General features: G+C 35.1%; 1 protein-coding gene across 1 annotated transcript in view; it reads right to left on the reverse strand.

Annotated features, from left to right (window-relative positions):
* Positions 1 to 7378: 7378 nt before the first annotated feature.
* Positions 7379 to 23357, reverse strand: part of LOC114239868 (progestin and adipoQ receptor family member 4) — a 44643-nt gene continuing 28664 nt past the window's right edge. Inside the window, exons 3-6 of the mRNA XM_028170280.2 lie at positions 12170 to 12273; positions 10799 to 10936; positions 8362 to 8502; positions 7379 to 7520 (exon numbers count right to left, since the gene is read on the reverse strand). Of these exons, the coding sequence (XP_028026081.2) occupies positions 7455 to 7520; positions 8362 to 8502; positions 10799 to 10936; positions 12170 to 12273 (449 nt within the window). The 3' untranslated portion in view covers positions 7379 to 7454. The remainder of the gene's footprint in view (positions 7521 to 8361; positions 8503 to 10798; positions 10937 to 12169; positions 12274 to 23357) is intronic.

Consider the following 23357-nt stretch of genomic DNA (forward strand, 5'->3'; position numbering starts at 1 on the left):
ATAAAAAATTCAAACGTCGGAAATATAATAGTATATAAAGACCATAACAAAGATTAAGCCGCAAAAGTAGTTTTAATCGGTTACGTTTGTTCATCTGCGAATCTTTTCATTCCTGATTAGATCGCGCAGGTAAACTCCGAGTATAGGTTGCGTTTCTGAGTGACTGGCTAAATATAGCACCTGATGGGCCTGATCAATAGATCAGGCCCATCAGGTGAGTGACTACATTGCAAACCCTCCCGGCTGAGTCCTCAAGTTCGCCCCCTCAATTTTATTCCTACACCGTGGAAATCATTCAAGTGGCTTAAGTACGTATTTCATTAGAAAAATTGGTATCTGCCTACGGGATATGAACACCGTTACAGTCCTAACGCTCGATACGAATGCACCCGGCGTCTTAACCTTTAGGTCACGATAACTTCATATTTTATTAAAATTGTGTTGTGGGCTCATGCTCCGGTAATTCCTTATCACAAACGCACAAAAATATTGTTCTTAAAATATCTCACCTTCATGTTCGATTACTCGCGTATATAACAGCCAGGCCAGGAGACTTGACCCCGCCGCTGCATAATAAACTCGTACAAAATAAAATATAGATAACAAAATGCGGGCTCTGTCTTGCGTCAATTGTCTCCGTGGTGTTTCCCTCAAAAATATCCAATGTCATTATATGTGTAATACGTGACATTTAACGCATTCGACAAGATTTATTTGCAGCATTGCAAGATGGTTACGCTGTGGCGCGTTCGAGCCAATGTATGTAGGTACGTACTAATGCAAATAAGTAAATTAACGCTCCACAGACAACGGGTCTAAACTAGGCTTTTTTCTTGGGTAATGAACTCAGAACACATTTAAGTATGTTTAAGGTTTCGTTAATACCTGAAGCCTGTGCTAACTACCGCTAGCGGTAGGCAGCGGCTTGGCTTTGCCTCTCTCCCTGCCTACGTTTATCAATAGCTGAAATAAAGTCTGTTGGATCCTCTGCTTTAAATGGTCATAAAAATAACGAGTTTTCAGTGCTTAAATAATGTTTTAAAATATTTCAACACTTCGATAAGACACTTCGAGATATTTCAAGCTTCAGCTGTAGTAAAACTATTTTGCGAATTTAAATAAACTTTAATCTCTCTTTAACATCCTACACTTTGACAATTTTCATTAGGTTATAATTTATGGCGAGTTTTGTTCACACGTAAATTATATTTCTAATAGCTTTATTGATGCGTTATTAACTACTGTGGCGTGAAATACTATACAACTATAAATTTTAGGTTGATTGTATTTCGAAAAATATACCATTATGCACAGTAAGTAGTAAGAGTTGAAAACATTTAATTATAATGAATGACTTTAATGACGATCAAGGGTATTCGAGTTTCAAATAATACTAATAGTTTTTTAATGATAATTACAAATGTATACTTACAAATATACATGAATGCAGCGACTGTTTATAATAAATAATGTATTTATTTTACTTAGAAATTAAGTTTTTTTACTAAGTACTTATTTGTGAAGGGTCTTGTAACACAAATGAAGGATTTAGATGAGCATGGGGTGTATCCGCTAGATGATACTACGTGGAATGAAATGAGTAAGTCCTTGAACCCCAAGACTTTTATGCTTTAGACTTTAGATAGTGAGTTGACAAAGTGTAAAAATTACTGAAACTTTTAACAAATGTATGTTTTTATTAGGTCTGTATCAGAGTTCAGAGTTATCACGATTATTAAAATATTTGTATGATAAAAATGTCAATCTTATCAATAATTACTATAGAAGTTAGGGTTTGTAATAATTAAACGTAATAACAAAAATAATTTGGTTACAGATTTCTTGATTGAAAATGTATAAAACCTTGCAAAGCGGTGGAGGTTAGCCCATTATCCACTGCAGCTGCTGGCTAGTTAACTGATTTAACGGATGGAAAATTATCCTCAATAGACCTAAATGAGTAGGGACGTCATAATTCTAAGAGTGGTTCAGTACCATTTGCGTACGTTGCTAGTGGTAGGGCGTCTTGTGAGCCCACACTGGTAGGTGCCACCACCCTGCCTATTTCTGCCATGAAGGGTGAGGTAGCCGTTGTACTAAAAAACAGAGACTTAGAACTCATATCTGAAAGTGGATAGCGACATTGACATTGGGGCTCCGGTAACTATTTAATACCAGGTCGGCTATGAGCTGGTCTAACCATCTTAGTAATAAAAATCTGGTTCAGTCAGCTTGAAAATATTTCTAAATTATCTAATTTTATTTTTGGATTGCTATTAGAATTGAGTTAATTATTTTGTGACAAAAAGTCCCCACTCCCGTTGAATAGAAAAATGTATAATATAAATAGTTTAATGCAAGCATTAAAGGTGGTTTTATTTTTAATCGATCTGATTATGGAATACCTACAAAATGGAACGTTCGATTCTCACAACGAAATAACAAAGTTCTTAATTAGTAAATGAACAGATTGAATCTGTATTGTATCGGATGTTTTATTATTAGTAATTGAAAGTTGGACATTTAGTTTAGTACAATATTTAGTATATATATTATTTTGTTTGCGTTGGTAATTTTAATGAAATGTGGATTTACATTATGCGTAATTTATTGCATTTGTAAATGTCCTAAATGCGTGCCATAGCTATAACTAGTTAGCTATAGCTAGCGTATAACTATAGTATAGTATCTAAAATTGTAATTTTACCCTTAATTGTACTAAGTGCATAAAGTTATAAAAATGAAAATGTTTCAATATTCAACTCATCGTTTATATTTTTATAATTAAATTTTAACTTGTGATCGTGAGATTGTGACTATATAAAATTTTTGCTCGATCCATTGATAGATACATACATATTAAATATAATTACTGCATTTAGCTATTGTTTTCTTTTACTCATCGTAGTAATGAACTTTAAATATAGCTGAACAAATTGAAATTGTGACTTAATAGTCATAAATACATTTATTTTATTTATTCAATAGTTGAATAATATGACAGAAAGTACTGCATACACAACCTCTCATCTAAATAAATAAACATTCATGTGTGCATAGACAAAAATAAAAAGTTAAAAAAATAGTACCATCGGAATATTTGCCTCGAAAAATATAAAGAAAATTAGTAAATGTCTGCGAAAACGTTTGACACTGAACGTTATTTAAGAAGATAATTCAAAGATGATGTTCACCCTCACCGTGCTACTCGCACGAGCATGGTCAGGGTGAATGATGAAATATTCTTTCTTTGGTTGTTGAGTTGTCACGAGAATTGTTAAAGAAGCATTTGATTCAAAAGAAAAGCCGACGATATTTCATTCATTTTCTTTTAGAATTTTATCATTCAAAACATTTTTTTTTTCATTGATTTTCTTTTTTCTCCTTTCAACATTTAAAAAATTCCGCACCGAGTGCCTGCTTAAGCACATTTTAAAACTATAGCATTTGATTATCGAACACTTTATTTTTATATACTTTTTGTGTTACAATAACAATGTGCATTGTTTTTGACAAAACAATTTTATTAGATTTTACCAAAGTTGTAGGTTATTTATTCAATACTGAAGGATATTTCAAACACCATCGCTCCGCTTAAACAATATCGTGCGAATTCTTAACTAGTATTAAACTTCAAGTACACTTGGTATTATCTAATTCTACTTTATAAATAACAGTAGAACTTTGACAAAAGTAGATTTAATTTAAAGCCATCGAAAAGACGTGATATAAAATTTTAACAATTGAGGGTTCAAAATACTTTGTTTTAAATATTTCATAATGTGAGCCCTACTTTTGTCAAATTTCTTCAAGATTTTTCATTGTCATCTATTATTGCTTTGAATGTTTCTAACTAGTGACTCTACGATTATATCTAAGGAATAAATTTAACAAGACTTTCTTAAAGGAGCCCTTTAGGAATGCTATTTGTCATTTTACATAAAAGCATATTCTTATTTTTATGTATAAATTTCACGGGTTGTGTAGTGTGTATGCCTGATTTGGTTTATGAAGGAAAATTTTGTGAAAGCTTTTCTATATACCGCCAGTGTACCAGTTTTCTATACAGGTCCAGAAAAAACTTTAACTGGCTCGGATTACGAAATTTAAATCCAATTACATTTACTACGCTCGACAAATACTTCAAAATCAATGTAGGTATCAAAATCGTTGAAGGAATTAAATAAATCGTAAGAAAAATATTTTCTATTATTTTCCGTAACAATCTTCGTCTGTATCTATGGAAAAATCATGTACATGACAAAATACTACTTCGTTTTAATTACTTTTGAACATTCTTATGGACTATAAGTACATTTTTATTTAAATTTATTCCTTCGCCTTTGATGCCTACGACGAATAACGCTTACTCGGTGTACCGACGAAGAAATAGTCAAAGCCAACATCAAGTATTACACCGATTTGTAAGTCATCATCAAAAGTGTCGATTGCGTTTTAAAGCTGATTAAAATCAAGTAAGTTAAGCTTAAACGCTTTTGTAACATACTTTCTATTCTTAAGTTTCGTACGCTGATCTTACTTACACGAGATCAAAGTTTCATTAAAAATACAAGAAATGTGATTATTATCTTAAAATAAGTAATATGTACAAAATGAAATATATCTAATAATTAGGTACTTGTTGCATTATAATTGTAATAATTATTAATAAAACAAAAAGGAAAATAATTTGTACTATGAACTTGGAAGTGACTGATTTCACTTAAACTTTCAGTCCTAAATAATAAACACAAAATGAATGTCAAGTTAATTAATTCACTTTTCTAATCACTCGTTACCGTAAGTGAATGGGTTAAAATCACTATATAGGAACAATTCATCAATTATGTGTATAGAAAGTCGCCAAAGGTAGTTGGTATAGGACAAATGGCGCAACCTATGCAATTGTTATAAAGTAATTGCATTGTTTTTTAATTGTTATTTTACAGTTGTGTTGAGATTCTATCATACGTAGCGCCCATTTGGATATTTCAACATCTTTGATAAAGTGATCTTAACAATTATCGATCATATAACCCACGTGGTTTGTTTATAGATTGCTCTTGGTACATGGTTTGGAGACTATCCCTAGTTTAGGATAGTCTAGGATAGATATAGGATAGTCTGAAGACCTAGTCGTAGACCTATTGTCTAGAGACCCTGTCCAGCTGGTGATGAGGAATACCATACCATAGAAATAATAAAAAGAAATGCCGCCACCAATATTTTGAGGTGAACCTCAATTGGTAATATAATAATACAGTTATGCTACTGTTCGAAACACATGAATGTTTCATGTCCGAAGCAGTTGCAGTGGTAGTGGCCACTTTATGGGCGAACAGTGCCAACTAAATTATTAGAAAAACGAGGGGCAGAAAGTCCGAGAGTAGTATTCAGAAAGTAATTAAGAGGACGATGCGGTTGAGTTACACTGCTTCCCGTGTGCCGGTACTGCATGATGAACAACCGGATTAATATCACAGTACGAAATTTTAGTTTCGCTGTTGAGTTAATTCCCTTCGGCGGTTTCTATAGACGACCTATAATATGCTAATAATATTCCAACTTCATCCTGTTACATTGGTATTAACTTATCAATTCATAATTATAATTATTAGGATAAAAGAATGAGCAAACATGTAACATGTAATATTAACCTTATTTTTTAGATTGCCCATGGAAACCACTGCTCTACGATATCTGTTAAAATCCTCCATGTTGCATTATTATGATGGAAGTAATGTCATACATAATATTCCGCATATTAATTACACCGCGATAAACCTTTTACCCGTCATATTACAAGAATATAAGAAGTGAGTGCAAAAATGTTACAATTAATTCGTGCACTGTGTTTATTGAATCTTCATTTAACACGTGCTAAACCCTAATCGTTGATTTTACTTCCGCACGGAAGACAATTTGCTATAAGTAAATTTTAAGTAGCTAAGAAGAATCTACAACTTAACTTGTCGAACGTTACATACGATTCGAGACCTTATCTTACTAATTGTCGATACTATTATATGCAAGGAAACAATTCTATCTAATTTTAATGACTAATTATTGTAAGAATGGCGTCATTACCTGTCATTAAGCTAAACAATCAATTCGATTGGTGATGAAAAAACCTATTAAACTATTATATTTTTCTTTGTAGGCCGTGGTATTGTCAATTTGTGTTTATATTTAATTACAACTGCTGTAAGAGCTTGTGGATAATCTGGTATTTATGTCGTGCATTAATTTTACTGTTAAATTAGTGGGCGCAATATTTCACAAACTTGAAAATGTCAATCAGTTAAATATTGTTAAATCGAAAAACTCGAATGGAAAACTAAGCAAGCATGTGCTATGTCCTAAAGTATGGCTTGTAGACACGGATATATTGTACATTCATGAAAATTGACAACATTATAGAACTAAAAATTGGGAGTCTTAGTCAAATTTAAATTATAATTGTTAATTATAAAATAAAAAATAAAATAAATAAATTTATGGAACCAAGTTCGAAAATACTGTTTTTTTTACTTCAGATATGTTTAATATACGTATATTGTTATTGCATCACCAGCGCATGTAAAATGGTTACTACTTACTCTCTAGTACAAAGTTTGAAATAGTTGAACTTTCGGAGCTTCTATCGTAATCGGTTTTGTCTTTTGGATTTTTGCCACACACTTCGATTATCGAAGGTCACATACGAAAGTTAGCTGAAGTAAGTTGCTTTGTTATTTTAGTTTTGCTTTAAGGAATATAAGTGTAAGGAAAAAACGAAAACATCTAAGTTCATTCAGCCGTTTCCAAAATATACCGAACACGATAAAATAAACAGGGCCGATTGACGTGCGCCAGGTAACTTTATTTTATTTATCTTCTTGAAACTATATGTCTGCTTTGGTTAAATGAACATCGTTGTTCCCTACGCCCATTTTTGAACGCGGGCTCGCTCAGAGTACGCCCAGTAAGATAGCGATGTAAATCAATGAACGACGATTGCCGTTCTTCTAATAGTCTCAATATATATAACATTACTATGCAGGAGTTAGAATTTTTGTCTTCACGTGTGCTTTTTTTTCTAAATAATATTGGAAAGCCTTGTCCTTGGTTCTTCTCGTTAAGTCCTATAATTTCATTATGTTTTCTCTTGCGCTGTTAGGGTAAATCGATTTGGGGCAATGTTAAAATAAATGGGGATTAGGGAGCAGACTTCTAAGCCTAACCAAAATCAAATTCAAATGTTTCATTGGGTAGGAATTTCCACAAATAAACCTATCACGTGTCTCATCATGTGAATGAAAATGTATGTAATCGATTTAAAAAGTCAAATTTATGCTATATTTTGTAGCGTTGCTTTGTTGTTAAATGATATATGTGATCCAATAGCGATTGATCAGATGTAAAAATAATGCTGAAAGGTTTTTTTCAGGAAAAGTTTGCTGGCAACACGTGCGTCAAAGATGGCGAACAGGCACGGCGCAATCCACACGAGACATCCAGGCTAAGTCCAGTGTAGTTACCTGAAAGCAAGTTTGTTATTAAACTATATTGCTGTAATTTTTTTATAAGGTGTAAATAATGCCGAAGGGAATAAATTTCAAAGCTCGTCTGGATAAATAACGAATGTTTTTTATTTATAATTAGAGTGTCGGTCTAGAATCAAACTAAACCATCTCTTTCCGCGGGTGTCGTTAAAAGCGACAAAGTGATTCATCGGAGGACGGGCAACAGCGTTCTCTGAGTGGTACCAGCGTCCTATGATCACCAATCGGCATTTGCTATTGGTAGAGCGTATTATTGGGCCACGCGGGTAGGTACGACCCTCCTGCACACCTCTGCCGCGAAGGAGTTACGCGTTCCGGTTTGAATGATGTGATATCCGTAGCTTAGGCAACAATTTTGTTATAAATTATTTTAGCGAAACTTTAGGTAACCGTTTCTGCAGCGCACGCAGCGGAAGCTCTCAAAGGGGAAAAAGGATTTTGAAACATTCTTTATTGGTGCTTCGCTTGTATTGGTCTTAGCGTGATGTTATATAGCCTTTCTAACCTAATTGTTTATCTAACACTGAAAGAATTTATGAAATCGGACCAGTAGTTCCTGAGATTAGCGCGTTCAAACAAACAAACTCTTCAGCTTTATAATATTAGTATAGATATTTATTATATAAGTATCGATTTGAGATTTCGACTTTAATTGTTTCATTGATGGTGGCTTTTATGTTGCGATATTCACTAGGTGGGCAGTGAGCTCGGTCACCCAAATGGTACAAAAAATGCATGCTCGGATTTATCTGTGGTACCATCGAAAATCTTGATATCAGATTAAATTAAAATTAAATTTGTCGAAATTAGAACAGACCTGGTGCATGGAGTAGACCGCTAACACTACGAGTACGTGCATGATGTTGTGCGAGTTGAGGCATCGGTCTACTGAGCCCGGGAACCACTTCTCCGGGATATGAAGCGCTCCGATTACCCCACCACCCAGAGACACCGCATCCTGAAATGCATCGTTATTCGTATATTACAGAATCTTCGAACTCAAATCCTGAAGTGAATCACGTTCATGTTGTATTCCAAAATAGGTATTTTTGTATTCAGTAAATCAATAGGTGTCTAGGTGTACTAAACTTAACTTAACATTCACGAATTATAAGGCTGAAAAAAATATTATTAGATTACTATTTATTTATTACTGTTTATTAATGTTAATAATGAGAAAAACAAATTCATTTTATCCACGGAATATTTCCATTCTCTTATGTTTATGAAATATTATGGTAGTTATTTTTATGAGCAACTAAAGCAATATCCTATGGAATGTCATGGTAGAAGATTCGTTACGATAAAGTTTAAAACGCTCGAAAGGCAAAGCAGTGAAAAATTGATACATATAATGTATACAGATTTGCTCAAATATATATATATATGAGCTTTAGTGAGCTTTATATTTATATACAATAAAAAAATACCAACCTAATTATCGATCTCTTGAAAAACTTTGCGCTGTACTATTTTTTGAGCTGTATATATATATTTTAATTGTTGAAATGAGAGGACGAGCTCTCGTCCATCTTGTGTTAAGTTGTTGTTAAGTTACCAGAGCCCATAGACATCAACAACGTAAATGCCGCCACTCACCTTGATTAGTGAGTACTAATGTCTCAGATTTTACAGTACAACGGCTGCCTACCTTTCAAAACCAAATGCATTACTGCTTCACGGCAGAAACAGACCTGGTTGTGGTAACTACCCGTGTGGGCTCACAAGACGTCCTACCACCAGTAAATAAATAATAGTTATTTAAATTGTCAGTTTAAGGGCTACAACACTGAAACCCTATAATTATAAACTCATTACTGCATTGCGACAGGATCTGGTCGTTGGTGCGTATTTCTAATCCAATTTTATGTACGCACTTCATTATTAACGTTAGCATTACATTAATATTCACAAGTAGAAGATTTTTTAAGTTTCATAAAATAATACAAAATTAGAATTATAGTTATTTCCTGGGACTGGTCTATAAGATGTTTAGTTGATTCCGCAAGTGCGTTCGCCTTCTATATTGTGTCCTCACAAATACTTTAAAATAAATAAGTATTATATATCTTAACAGCAAGTAGGAAAACGTCGCGGCGTTGCTTAGCTGATAGTACCGCGTAAATTAAAGTAAATAAGATTATAATATAAATAATACGCTTGATTTACCAAGTGATAAAAATATTCTAAAATGACAAGACGAAACTTTAGATCAAATGCGACCCTACGTTGGGACCTCCGTCATTTGGCCTCGAGCCAACCTATCCATTGTGCTGCGATGAAAGGGATCTTGGATTAATTTAAGTATTCACTGTATTCAAAGTCTAGCACCATTTTAATTATTGTATTTTATAATATATTTACAATACATTATGCTCTCTTATTTCAGGGACATTGCATTAAAAATTGAATCGGTTCAAAGAGATATTTGGTGTATATAGTTTTCAGATTTATCTAGGTAAAGACGTAATAGATTAAATAATAGTCGGAAACGGACTTGTTCGTTAGGAGGTTTTAGATGGAAACATCAACAATAGCGTTTATTATATCGCTTTCATTGGATCTGCACTCCATCACTGCAGCTAAGTGAATTTATTAACGGATTAAGGATATGAAATGAGGGTTGTTCCCCGAGGGGAATCGAGGCGAATGACACTGAACAGTCTTGGAAGGTAGACGTCGAGCAAAATAAAAATGGCCCTCGAAATTTTATTTAAACATTGACGTACATACGTAATTATTTTTTGTAATCTTTAGAAAGTAATTTATAATACTGTATCAATTACTTAACTCAATCCATTTTTCTAGTAATAGTTTTCCTATAAACGAACCAAGAAATACTATAATACTATTAAAAAAATATGTGTATTCGTTGATAAATAAAAGAGTAAATGGTTTTTTAAAGATATTATTGCCTGTTAATGAGATCTTTAAAGAAATGGTAGTGAGCTATATTTTTTTTTCAAATCGATACTTTGCTATGCGGCTTCACTCACCTGAAGATAGAAAAAAGTCGATCCCTCTGAAATGGTATATTTATTTTTTACCCCTGACTGCATATATGCAAAATTGCATGATGATTGGTTGAGCAGTTTAGATGAGAGAGCGTAACAAAGAAATACAACTCACATTAACATTAATAATATCGCATCGATGTATGATAATTACGATGTGCGTTTCAAATTTACCTACTTTTAGAAGTGCAGAAATTCTAATAATGACGAATTAGAGGATGTAATTTTTACATCACATACTTGCAAAAATACATGCAGTATAGCATGAGGGTTCCCTCCTCCAAGTCTCGCAGCCCGGGCCCCCGCCAGTAGTAACCGCATGCAGAATGGCGCCGCGAAGCACAATCGCCGTTCCCACGGAGACCACGCTCTCATCGCCTGAAAACCATTAATAATTAGAATACATATTTATAATAACACAAACCCTGGAACCCTTTTCGGTAACGATACTTGATGATGACATGGATGATACCTAACACACAAAAATATATCAGATTTATTTTTAAAATGAAGTTTTTAAAGAGTTATTTTGGACAAGTGGAGTTCAGGAATAGCTCGGTGATATCTCGATTTCGTTGAAGCTAGGATCGTTTCGGGCTGTTGAGATACTTAACTTAGGACTCTAATGCAAATAGGGTACCTTTACACCCTGTGTAGCTAGAAAATACCAATTTATATAAGGAGTGAGAAGAACAAACATATTTTTTTATTGTTAAGCAAAAATTCATCCATTATTATTTACCAAATTCTCGTGCCTTTTAAATAAATATCAATTCAAATAAATAAATATCAAGTCTTCAAAACAACTTGATAAACAGCTTCAAATAAATAATAGTATTCGGTACGGAAAAACCCAGCAATTTGTAAATCCTTGATCCTTTTCTATCGTAACATGCATCGATCAATAAATACATTAGCATAACGTCATTCTATTCACACTCGCTTACTAAATTAGGTGTATGTAAAGTATTAATGAAATTAATATAACCATTACTTACCAAGTTCACTTTAAATTATTGTTTTTAGAAATTCCTTTACGAGCTTTATTTTTGGACTATTTGAGTGAACCTGATTGCGGCTGAGCGGATAACATCAGCCTCATGCTGATGCTTCAATTATATTTAATAGTAAAACGGGTCTTAAAATAACAACAATAGTTTCTTAATTGTGTGATGGTATTCCTTTTGGATACCGAAAGGTAAGTAGCTACGATGGAATGAATAGAGCAATAAGTGCCATGTGTGAAGTCGTAATTGCTTCGTCCATTTTAGTAAAGGGATATTCTGACTAGTACAATATTATAGTACTTACATTAAACTTACTAATAGTAATAATATAGAATATAATTTTTTTTGATAAATATAAATAAATATCCCTCTATGAACACGGGGAATTTAATTGTTTGTAATTTTGAATAAACGTGACATTCGTAGATGAAAGAGCCTATTTTATCCCTAACCCAAACTCGTGACTTTATAGTATTGTGAAATTTTCATTGCCGTAATTATATTTAGTGGTGCGTCATCGACGATATTCATCGTAGTCAAAGAGCTCGCGATCCATGTTCCACGTACTAAATGCTTAATGGAGATGTACAAAAAAATGTTTTACCTTATATAGACCGAGAAGACATCCTAGACTGTATACAGCAAGAGCAGCATATCGCAGTAGCGTTGGTGCACAATAAACAGTTGCAGTGACCATTGGTATGGCTCCTGTAAATTAAAACACAATCTTTACTTCTATTTTACTGATTTACAAATTAATTCTGTTGAAACTGGGAGTCAGGTTTAGTCAACAAACAAAGGCTTCAATTGAGATGCAGTATTGATATGTGCACCGCACAAGGACATTTTCAGTCATCTGTCCGTAGTTATATTCTTTCTTCTTATATAACTACCTAATACCAGGTGGGTTCTAAGCTTTTCTGCCCATATACGCCTTATATCTTAAGATGATTCACAATATAGGGATTTGTGAGTTCCAATAATCACTTTTAAGCAGCAGTTAATTATATGTAGGCGGCGTGCTCTTCCAACTGTTTTACGTCAACAAAACAAATACACTGTATTAAGAAGTCAATTCAAAATTTGGAATACAAATCGAGTTCATTTAGTAACATTGAATTCTCTTTGCAAAACAAATTTTACTCGCGAATCAGTCTTATCGTACAAAAGCATCTTGAATGGAAATTGTGGTACCATAAATAAACAAAAGATTTCGACGCAGAAACCGAGCTCACAAGTAATCTGCAGAGAAAAAGTTCTAGAACAGTGCTGCCGAGAAACATTCCGAAGTTGTTGTTATGTAGGTAGGTTATTTTTTACTGCTTGGCTAAGTGTTATCCGGGGTGAAGTTTAGTACCCACTGAGAAACGACAATGGTTTTTTTTAGTTGAAACAGAAACCTAGTAATTGTAGTTACATGTGTCAGTACAATGAGCTTCCAGCTCTCTCTATGCATAAAGTTTATTGCCTATATAATACATTACATTAATATTCCAGGACATAACACTTTATTACATCTTATAGCAGGTAATTTCCGTTTTAATAAGTTTGAAATTGTAAATCAACAACGCAAATGCCGTCACTCACCTTGAAATATGAGTTCTAAGTTTCAGTTTTACAGTACAAATGCTGAAGGCTGCTCGACCCTTCAAAACAAATCGCATTACTGCTTCAATGCAGAAATAGGCAGAGTGGTGGTACCTACCCGCACGGGCTCACAAGACAGCCTACAACCAGTAAAAGTGCTCTGAGGAATTGTTCGAGATGATACCGGCATCTCGTTTTTACCATCGCACCGCCCGCCACCGGAGTAGAGTTCATCCGTACTGCCTGGAGCCACTGCGGTCATCCACAGTGCGTTTCCAGAGGTATTTTTTGCCACGTACCATCCGGCTATGGAATGAGCTCCCCTCCACGGTGTTTCCCGAGCGCTATGACATGTCCTTCTTCAAACGAGGCTTGTGGAGAGTATTAAGCGGTAGGCAGCGGCTTGGCTCTGCCCGTGGCATTGCTGAAGTCCATGGTCAACGGTAACCACTCACCATCAGGTGGGCCGTATGCACGTCTGCCAACAAGGGCAATAAAAAAAAAAAAATACTGTTGCTTATGGAGGCAATATCAGGAGAGTACGCCGCTACCTTATTAAAAGAAAGTTGAAACTGTGTTTAAAGATGGACATTTTATGTGTTACGTTTGGAGAATTTATTGGAAATGGGTTCATTCTAGAGTCGGACGTGGTATCTGGTAATTGTTTTAGCTTATAAGATCTGCCTATTTTCATAGATTGTCCTGTTATTGCTCATCGAGATCTTATAGTTCAAGACACGGTAAGATTATGTATTAAATTTTAAGGCGCAGACCACCGCATTGTTCTGGAATCTAGATTGTAACTTTTTATCATTAGTGGCCTCACAGTCCTTGGATGCCAATAAACCACGGAATTTCGGAATGATGAATACATATTTAACGACTGGCCTTTCCTTTTGCTCGCTCGAGTTTTTGTAATAAATCATTATTAGACTCGGTATATTGACCGATGGAGTAGGGAATTTTCTATATTGTGGAAAATACCGATAAATGTATCTTATTGTGGTATTAATAGAAAAAAAAACTGGAAAACATTAAATGCATTCATTGCCAATAAGATTAAAGTTAAACATCGTGTAAATCTGTAACTTTTTTTTTGTATTTGCCTTTTGTCGCTCTCAGATATTTTAGTTGTTGAAAAGTAGTAACACTGCTACGATGTTATTGAATGGATTATTGTATTAATACTATGTAAAACTCTACAATAGAAATGGGCCTCAAACAGAGAATATGAGTAGGTTACATCAGTCTCTTCTATCAACTGTTATACTATTATGTTATACTGTGTTATATAATATTTGGACAACGACCTTCCTTACTCAACTAATTTCCTCTTGATTTTTTCTTTCATTGAGAATACGGTTAGGTATAATTGTGAATCACACGTGCTGGTACCATCTTTTGGTCTTTTCTGCATTGTGAAGACAAGACAAAACAAGAGAAAGGGAAGACAAGAGAAAAGGTGGTTGTTTGCTTCACTAGTTTATAAAATACCAAATAAGGATCATAAAACGCAACGATCTCTCAACTATAGACAATTTAAAAAAAAAGATTGAAAAACACATGCAATGAGTCAGAATCGTTAAAACCCCTGAATCACCGATGCAATTTTACGATTATTTGTAGTAAATGTTGCCTAAAGGTTAACGTATTAACCGTTTATCGTTCTGACGAGGCAGATTTAGGGCCAAAACGTATTAAACGGAGCGTGAGTTACGTTGTCAGACGCAGTCGGCAGTCTACCGTACAACGTTAACGCATATTTACCCACACGTCACTGGCATCTGTTCGATTGTGGAGCTAATCAAAACCTTTAAACTACACAAAGTGGTCAAACCAGTTAAGCCCGAAATTACGCGAAGCATAAAAGTCGTTTTAACGATTTAGTTACAGCAAATTACGACCACAACTAATTTTATGTTGCAGTTCATTGCGATTGGATGCTGACTTGGGTAGTGTAAATGTATTCGGAATTATATATTTATCTATATGTTATTGCTTAGATGGGTGGGTTAGCTCACGGCCCACTTGGTGCTAAGTTTTCACCGCAGCACATAAACGTCAACAACATAAATGCAATCAATCACCTTGAGGCATGAGTTACCTGACCTAAGTCTCAGCTTTACAGTACAACGGCTGTTTCACGCGAGAAATAGGTAGGGTAGTGGTACCTACCCGTACTGGTTCACAAGTCGCCTTACCGCCGGTAGTTTTGGTGGGTTTGATTTTTAAAACGTAAACGATGTTATTCCTTTGCTACGGTAGTCTTATGTATTTCAGTAGATAAATCGGTACCTGCTTATGGCATTCGAACATTGGCTCACTCGCGTTACTAGATACGATTACACTTAAATTCTGTGCATATTAAAAAAAAATCTATGCATCTATGCAAAAATCTAACCGTTTAGTAAAACAGCAACCAAATTCCATAATCTCGTATCCTGAATGGCGCCGTCCATCGAAAAATCCAAAATGCGTTGTAACAATAGATATAACGTAACCTTTAAAATACAACTTGACCTAATATAAAGCCGGGCAGCGGCTTGGCTCTGCCCCTGGCATTGCTGAAGTCAATGGGCGACGGTAACCACTCACCTTCAAGTGGGCCGTATGCTCGTCTGCCTACAGGGGCTATAAAAAATATATAATTAAAACTACTTTTACGATGTACTCTCACGTTTAATATTTCAGTCGCTTCGAATACTTCACACTTTACGTGGTCATGAATGCTTAAGGTATTTTTATATAAATCATATTTATTGACATTTGACAGTCATCATACCAGAGGATCTTATCAGACAATAATATGTTGAGAAATAAATAATAATTAAAAAATAGCGAATAGTAAAACCAGCTTACAAAAGAGCTCCGGTATAAGCCGGAAGATGAGATGAGGCAATGCCTTCCTATACCCTAATGAGTTCATTACAGCGCCCTAAGATGGATATCTGATACCTTATTTCCTATCTAGCTTTCGACACGATACCCGTTTTTCATTTTAAACACTGATGGTTGGACACATTGTGGTTAGCCGGCACCTGCACCGCCCTTCTGTCACACGAAGCATAAAGTGCCCAGTCTAGAGGGAGGAAAAGTCCATTTTGATTTTGAATTCCACATTTAGTTCAAATTAGTCTAAAATTTGCGACGGCATTTTTTTTTATTGCCTAGATTGGTAGACGAGCTCACAGCCCACCTGGTGTTAAGTGGTTACTGGAGCCCATAGACATCTACAACGCAAATGCGCCACCCACCTTGAGATATAAGTTCTAAGGTCTCAAGTATAGTTAAAACGGCTGTCCCACCCTTCAAACCGAAACGCATTGCTGCTTCACGGCAGAAATAGGCAGGGCGGTGGTATCTACCCGCGCAGACTCACAAGAGGTCGTACCATCAGTAAATTCATATTTATCTATGAGTCAATGAAAACCATCAGGTGTTATCGTTTTTTTTATCTACCTATTCGTTGGGAGTCTAAGGGGCTGTTCCAGTTACGCGAGGGTCGGTAGGCGAGCTCACGGCCTCAACCTGAGAGAATTTGTTAACACTAGCCCTAGCAAGCAGTTCTTCGCAGAATCTACCACCAGATCGGAATGGCGACCCACTGAGAAGATCCGGGGAGAACCTTAGCGGGTTGTGTGTTGTGAGACAGGTGGTAGTTACGTTAGAAGACCCTATGTTTATTTGGCTATTCATAAAGGGATACGCTATTATACCTGTACTGTTGCTACATTGACTTGGCTAAGTTACTCTCTCTATCTCTCTTTTTCTCTCTCACAAATAATGTAATGCTAAGCATACAAATTTACAAAATTGTTACTTAAACTGTACAAGCTCACTTCAGTTTAGGATTAAGCTGCAGTAGCTAAATCGTTCTCTCGGAATACCAACTATAATTTCAAGTACCTTTCTTATATAATGAAACTTATAAAAGAGTTTCGGTAGCGTTACTAGGAATATTACATTCTCTACACGGAAGCGCGAGGTGTTAAGAATACTTAATGAGAACAGTTGAAAAACTTTGTCGAATTTCCGGAAGTTTGATGAACGGCTGTGATAGGGCGGTAATTTAAAAAAATATATGTATAATAAAATCGTAGAATACAGAAACGTAGTTTACAGTTTTTTAATATAGGTTTAGTATGTTGTATGTTTCGTAGATTTATGATTTTGTAGATTCAATAAGGCTTAAAGACGTTATTTGAGATTTTTCAGACATTAAAAACGTAGTTCAGTAAGTAGCATATATGAGTCGTCTATTATCAAAGGCGGCAATCTGTACATTTGGACAAAAAAATTTTATTGATATGTCAATACAGATTTATTTGAATATAATCGTCTCCTTCAAAGAATACGGTTCAAAACCTGCATTAAATAAAGGTTAATAGTTAACCTGTTATTTATCTAAGATGTCGTTCCGAAGAGTTTTGTGACTGCCAATGGAATACAAAGTCAATAATTCGTTTTTCTGATTTACCAATCATTGTCCAAAAGTCAGATTGCCGCCTTTGATAATAGACGACTCATATGTCTCTCCAAGAAAAACATACGAACATATTACATACAAGTGAAGCTAATATAAAGCGTGTAAAAAAAACCTGTGGGCCAGTGGCTTCATTTAATACATTCGTAAAATTTTCATATCATTTTTTAATTACAATTTCTTGTTTCTCAGTTTTATAATAGTACTTAATTCGAATTAAGAATTCTAATGCTAAATTTCTTTGCCAGACTGTTAATAATAGACTATAAGATTTAAAAAAAAATCAAATCAAGTTTCGTTCATATTTATAATCTAAAACCTCGAAGATATTATAAATCTTTCTTCGTAAGTTCAAGGGAAGTGTTTGATCAAAAACCCCGGCCATGATCAATATGTAGAGCGCAGCAATCAAGCTGTCGGCAGTTCCGTACACAATGGTTTCTCGAGGCGCGCCCGCCCTGACTGATGCTCAAGGACAAGCTTCACCCCGACATATTGCAGGTGAATTGTTAAAACGCGATATCCGAACTCAAAAGATGAAGTTAAATTCCTTTTTTTTATCGCTTAGATGTGTGGACGAGCTTAAACCCCCCGGTGTTAAGTGGTTACTGGAGCCCATAGACATCTACAACGTACATGCGCCACACACCTCGAGATATAAGTTCTAAGGTTTCAGTATAGTTATAACGGTTGCCCCACCCTTAAAACCGAAACGCATTACTGCTTCACGGCAGAAATAGGCGGGCTGGTGGTACCTACCCGTGCGGACTCACAAGAGTTCAGATTCAATTCTGTTCTGTCCTTCGATAAATAAAATAGTATCTGAAATATTCTAAACTTGAATTTCAGTTGTTTTAGGCATTAGCACATTTCTCCTTTGAAATTGGTTCCAAGACGAGTTTGTAAAATGTATAAAAATAAATATTTTACTTAAATCATAAAACATTGCTGTATTCTAAACATTATAAGAAATATTTTTTACGGTAGTAGAACATCTTGTATTGAATTCGCACGGGTAGGGTACCACCGCCCCAACTATTTCTGCCGTGATACAGTAAAGTATAGTACAGTAAGTGGTACTGTAAAACTGAAATAGAACTCATGTCTCAAGATGTGTGGCGGCATTTACGTTGCTGATGACTATGGTCTTCGGTAACCACTTAATTCTTCGCCACCAGGTGAACCGTGAACTCGTTCACCCAATTAGGCAATAAAAAATATGTAGGTATATATTGTGAACATGACTTTACCACTGTGCTACTTGTATTTTATTTTCTCGATAATGCGAATGTTTTTTCTCCACCGTGACCTTAGTGTGATATATTACCTCAGCAACTAACACGGATATATTAATGATCGCTTTACAAAAAGGTTGAACTTTCATGGATTTTCGGAGTTTTGATTAATGGCTTTGCAAATTGTAATTCATGGTGCTTACTTTAGTTGTTAATGGTATGGTATTTTGTAAAGAAAATGACATCAAATTAAAATTTACATCCTATAACAAGGTCATTAGAAGTGTCATTTACCTATTTTTTGTTTCAAATGGTGAACTTTTTTTTGCTATCTAAGGTTTTCCTTTCAAAACTTAAACTAAAACTTAAAAATAATTTTGTAATCTGGTCGGAAAAGCAAAACATTGAATGAGATTCTACCCTGATAATATATCGCTGACCATAATTATCTGTAATGGAGATGTGTAATTTTCTATACACCTGAATAGAATGCTTAGACTACATTTTATTTAATGAAATTAGCTTTCTGCCGCAACTTCACCACCTTAATTATCACATAGACTCGTGCTGAGCAGTGCATAGATAATACGCATAAATTAGTGGAATGAAATGTGAAAAGTAAAGCTTATGTTCTTTCCCATTATTTTATTAATATACATATACTCGTATTGAGAACATTATATTCCATGTAACTTCTAACATTAATTTTTGGAACATTTAACTTTAATGAAACAAAACCTTGTGCTTCAAATTAATCTCAACCAATCTTTAAGAAAAAAATGTAGATCAGATGCGTAGCTAGTTTCGAAAATGTGCGGCTACAAACAAATATAAGAAGAGAAAATAATTCTAAAACTCGCTGCTTAATGTTTTGTTATTCTTCTTTTAGTTGGATGGTTTTTATAAAATTATTATAAATAAATAAATACTTTATTCATATTCCTCAATGTGCAGGCGTACGGAATTGTGGTGAATTATTTGTGTTAATATGAAGTTTAGGTTATTATGATAATGTTAATTATAGATAAATTTTAAGATATAACCTTTGTATCTAGAAATGCAAAAAGTACTTTTATATACAAATTACACTTTGCCATAAAATAAAGCATTTAACTTATAAAGCTTTAAGTTTTGCTATTGTGTACGCTATTGTAATTAAACCATAGTGTAACCTTGAGTAGAGCTATGAAGTATTGTAGGCAACTTAATTATTTGATTACGTGCAGTATGATTTCGAAGAGAAAAAGATAGAATTTTCTTTTGCGTTATGCGTAGCGGAAACATAAGACAGGACGTACATTTAAACTAAAAATACGAAATATCTTAAACAAAAATACAGTCTGCGACAGGGAATCGTACCCAGATACAGTGACGTAATGAGAATCACTGTACGTATGACAGGATACACGCAGCTTATGTACCCTTTTTTTTTTTTTTCGCGCCCGGAGTCGAACCTACTTCGAGGTCCAGCGAGGGCAGATCGCGGGCCCAAGGATTTTAAGGCCCACCCACTAAATGACTCCCCTGCACTCTTACACCAGACGTCCGATCTCCGTCCGGGATCAGAACCCGGTCAGAGTAGGGGGTTCCCGCGGTCAACACTACAAGCAGACACGCGGCGCGGCGCCACCCCGAGGACGCCCGACCGACGGGTCGTCGAGGATACCCCGCTGGGCCAGAACCAGCCTGCCGGGTCGGAACGCGATACACCGCCGACCAGGTATGTACCCAAGTTATCAAGGTCGAAAGGTCTTTTTAGGAATTATGCTGTTTGATATTCAGATATACGAGTACTTTTTAATTTAGGTACATTGGTGTTAGTGACATTAAGCTAAGCTTAACCCCACTGAGTTTCTTGTTAGATCTACTCAGTGGGTCGCGATTCCGATGCGGTGGTAGGTTCTGTGAAGCACCACCTTGCTAGGGTGAGCTTTTTTTTTTCTTTTTCTTAGAAGGGTGAACGATCTCACAGCCCACCTGGTGTTAAGTGGTTACTGGAGCCCATAGACGTCTACAACGTAAATGCGCCACCCACCTTGAGATATCAGTTCTAAGATCTCAGTATAGTTACAACGGCTGCCCTACCCTTCAGACCGAAACGCATTACTGCTTCACGGCAGAAATAGGCAGGGCGGTGGTACCTACCCGCACGGACTCACAAGAGGTCCTACGACCAGTAATAGCAAATTTTCTCAGGATAAGCTCGTGAGTTCACTCGTCACCCGTCCGTGCGTAACTGTAATTGTCACTTAGGCTACCAGCGAATAGGTGGGAAAAATGTAAATTTTATGTTAAGAAAGATGAAAGTCTTTAATAAATAATTGATATCACATTAAATAATGTGTACGAAAAATATTTTTCGATGTTCGCGAGTCGTATTAATAATTAAAATTATTTTTACTATTAATTGAGAAGAATACGTTCGAATAAAATTCTACCGAAATATTCCTTTTTGCTACTTCTTAAATCAAATAAAGACAGTTTAAATTAATTATTCATGAAAATCCAATGTAACCACGTGTAATTTCCATTCCAATACGATGTTTTCCCTAAGGAAGTATGTATACAATATAATACGTATGATAGCGCCGAACAGCTCACGATGAGCCACGCGTACAACTTAACAATGTGGACTTTGCCGGTGGCTGTAAATGGAATGTTGGTATAATGTGTAGAAGTTAGCGAGTTACTGACTATGGTTCACTTCTGTTTCTGCCCGAGCTAAATTGATTTGTATTTGGTATCATTTTTTACCTGATTTAAATTTATTATCTTAGTGTAAGATTTGTTGTAAAATAATTAAATTTGTTAATGTTTAGGCAATTTTCGGAGTGCTAAATAGCAACACTGTTGGTGGGAGCAATTACAGTAGTGGGGACGTGACATAATAAAAAGGCGGTAGTCTGAAAAAACGAGATAGAAATCAGTGTATTCGGTAGTGAGCAGATGTCTAAAGATTGTAAAAGTGAAGTTACAAATAAAGCAATACAGAATTAAGTAAACTACTGCAATCTGTGTATTATTTCCTGAGTGTTGGAAGCGGAGGCCTACATCTATACTAATATTATAAAGAGGAAAGATTTGTTTGTTTGTTTGTTTGTTTCGAATAGGCTCCGAAACTACTGGACCGATTTGAAAAATTCTTTTTCCATTAGAAGCCGACATTGTCCTTGATGAACATAGGCTACTTTTTTAAAAATAAAAATTATTTTATTTTTTTGGTTTCATGTGTGTTTTAATGTTTCCGAAGCGAAGCGAGGGCGGGTCGCTAGTTAGTATAATAATTTAGTATTATAATTTTTTAAAATTGCGGAAAATTGAGTTATTTATTTGCCTGTATAGCTAGCCTACCTGATGTCATTGGTTTCTGGAGCTTATAGACACATGTAAGCTGAATTCCGAAGGGGCGGAAAGGCTTTCTCTATAACGATGTAAGTGGCCAGAATATTCATACCCATCATATTCAGAACGTGCATCCTTTTACTATTGATAAGTATTTTACGTTTCAAATACAAATTGCGATTTCATTTTCATGATCCACATTAACCCAACTTTACCTACATTCTTGTGCCTTGCGGCAAAATTTTATCTTTCAGCAGTTCGGTGGTTTACCGCGTTAAATTGCTACGTTCTGCTACTTCACAGTTTCTCATTTATACATCTTTATTACATTTAATATAATAAATGAACCATTTAAATTAATAACACGTTCTCGAGACAGTTTAAATAGGGCACCGAAATGAATCTTAATTGTTTAGTGAGACGGTAGTTTTCTATAATTTATTTCATAAATTGAGAGACATATTTCTTCTGAATGTTTAATATCAGTTGAAAGTGATTCTCTTCTAATCACTAAAAGCGAATTATAAAATGTATCACATTATACCAGTCCTGGGCTCGTGTCGTTATTACTGGTGGTAGGGCAACTTGTGACCCGCACGGACAAGTACTAACTACCCTGCCTATTTCTGCTGCCAAGCAGTATCTGATCCGGTTTGAAAGATGGAACATTCGTTATAGTATAGAGATGAGACTTAAAACTCATATCTCAAAGTGGATATCGGCATATGCGTTGTTGATATCTAACTTAATACCAGATAGGCCTTGGGATAGTTTACTCACGTAACTAATGAAGAAAATGCCCGTAATGAGGAGTTAATGACAAATTTTCATCATTTACCCTTACGTCTGTTTTCAATCAAATCTATAAAAAAAACACAGAAGCACGTAGAAGTATTTGAAACAAGTTCATGAAATTCCGTAATCAGGATACCTTGCTGTTACATTGTATGTTTTTAAGTATCTTATCCATAAAAGTACACAACGGGGTCGGCGCTACGCTATAAAACTGGTTACTTTGACATCAAAAACTTTATTACGGCCCAACTTTATAGTCTGGTGATACTCCTAGAATGAAGAACTCTACGTCCTGGTTTGAAAGTTTACTAATTTAATAATTATAGTTCAATAGTGATCTTAGCTTAGCT

Source organism: Bombyx mandarina, chromosome 06 (genome assembly GCF_030267445.1).
Source record: "Bombyx mandarina strain Sakado chromosome 06, ASM3026744v2".
NCBI lineage: Eukaryota > Metazoa > Arthropoda > Insecta > Lepidoptera > Bombycidae > Bombyx > Bombyx mandarina.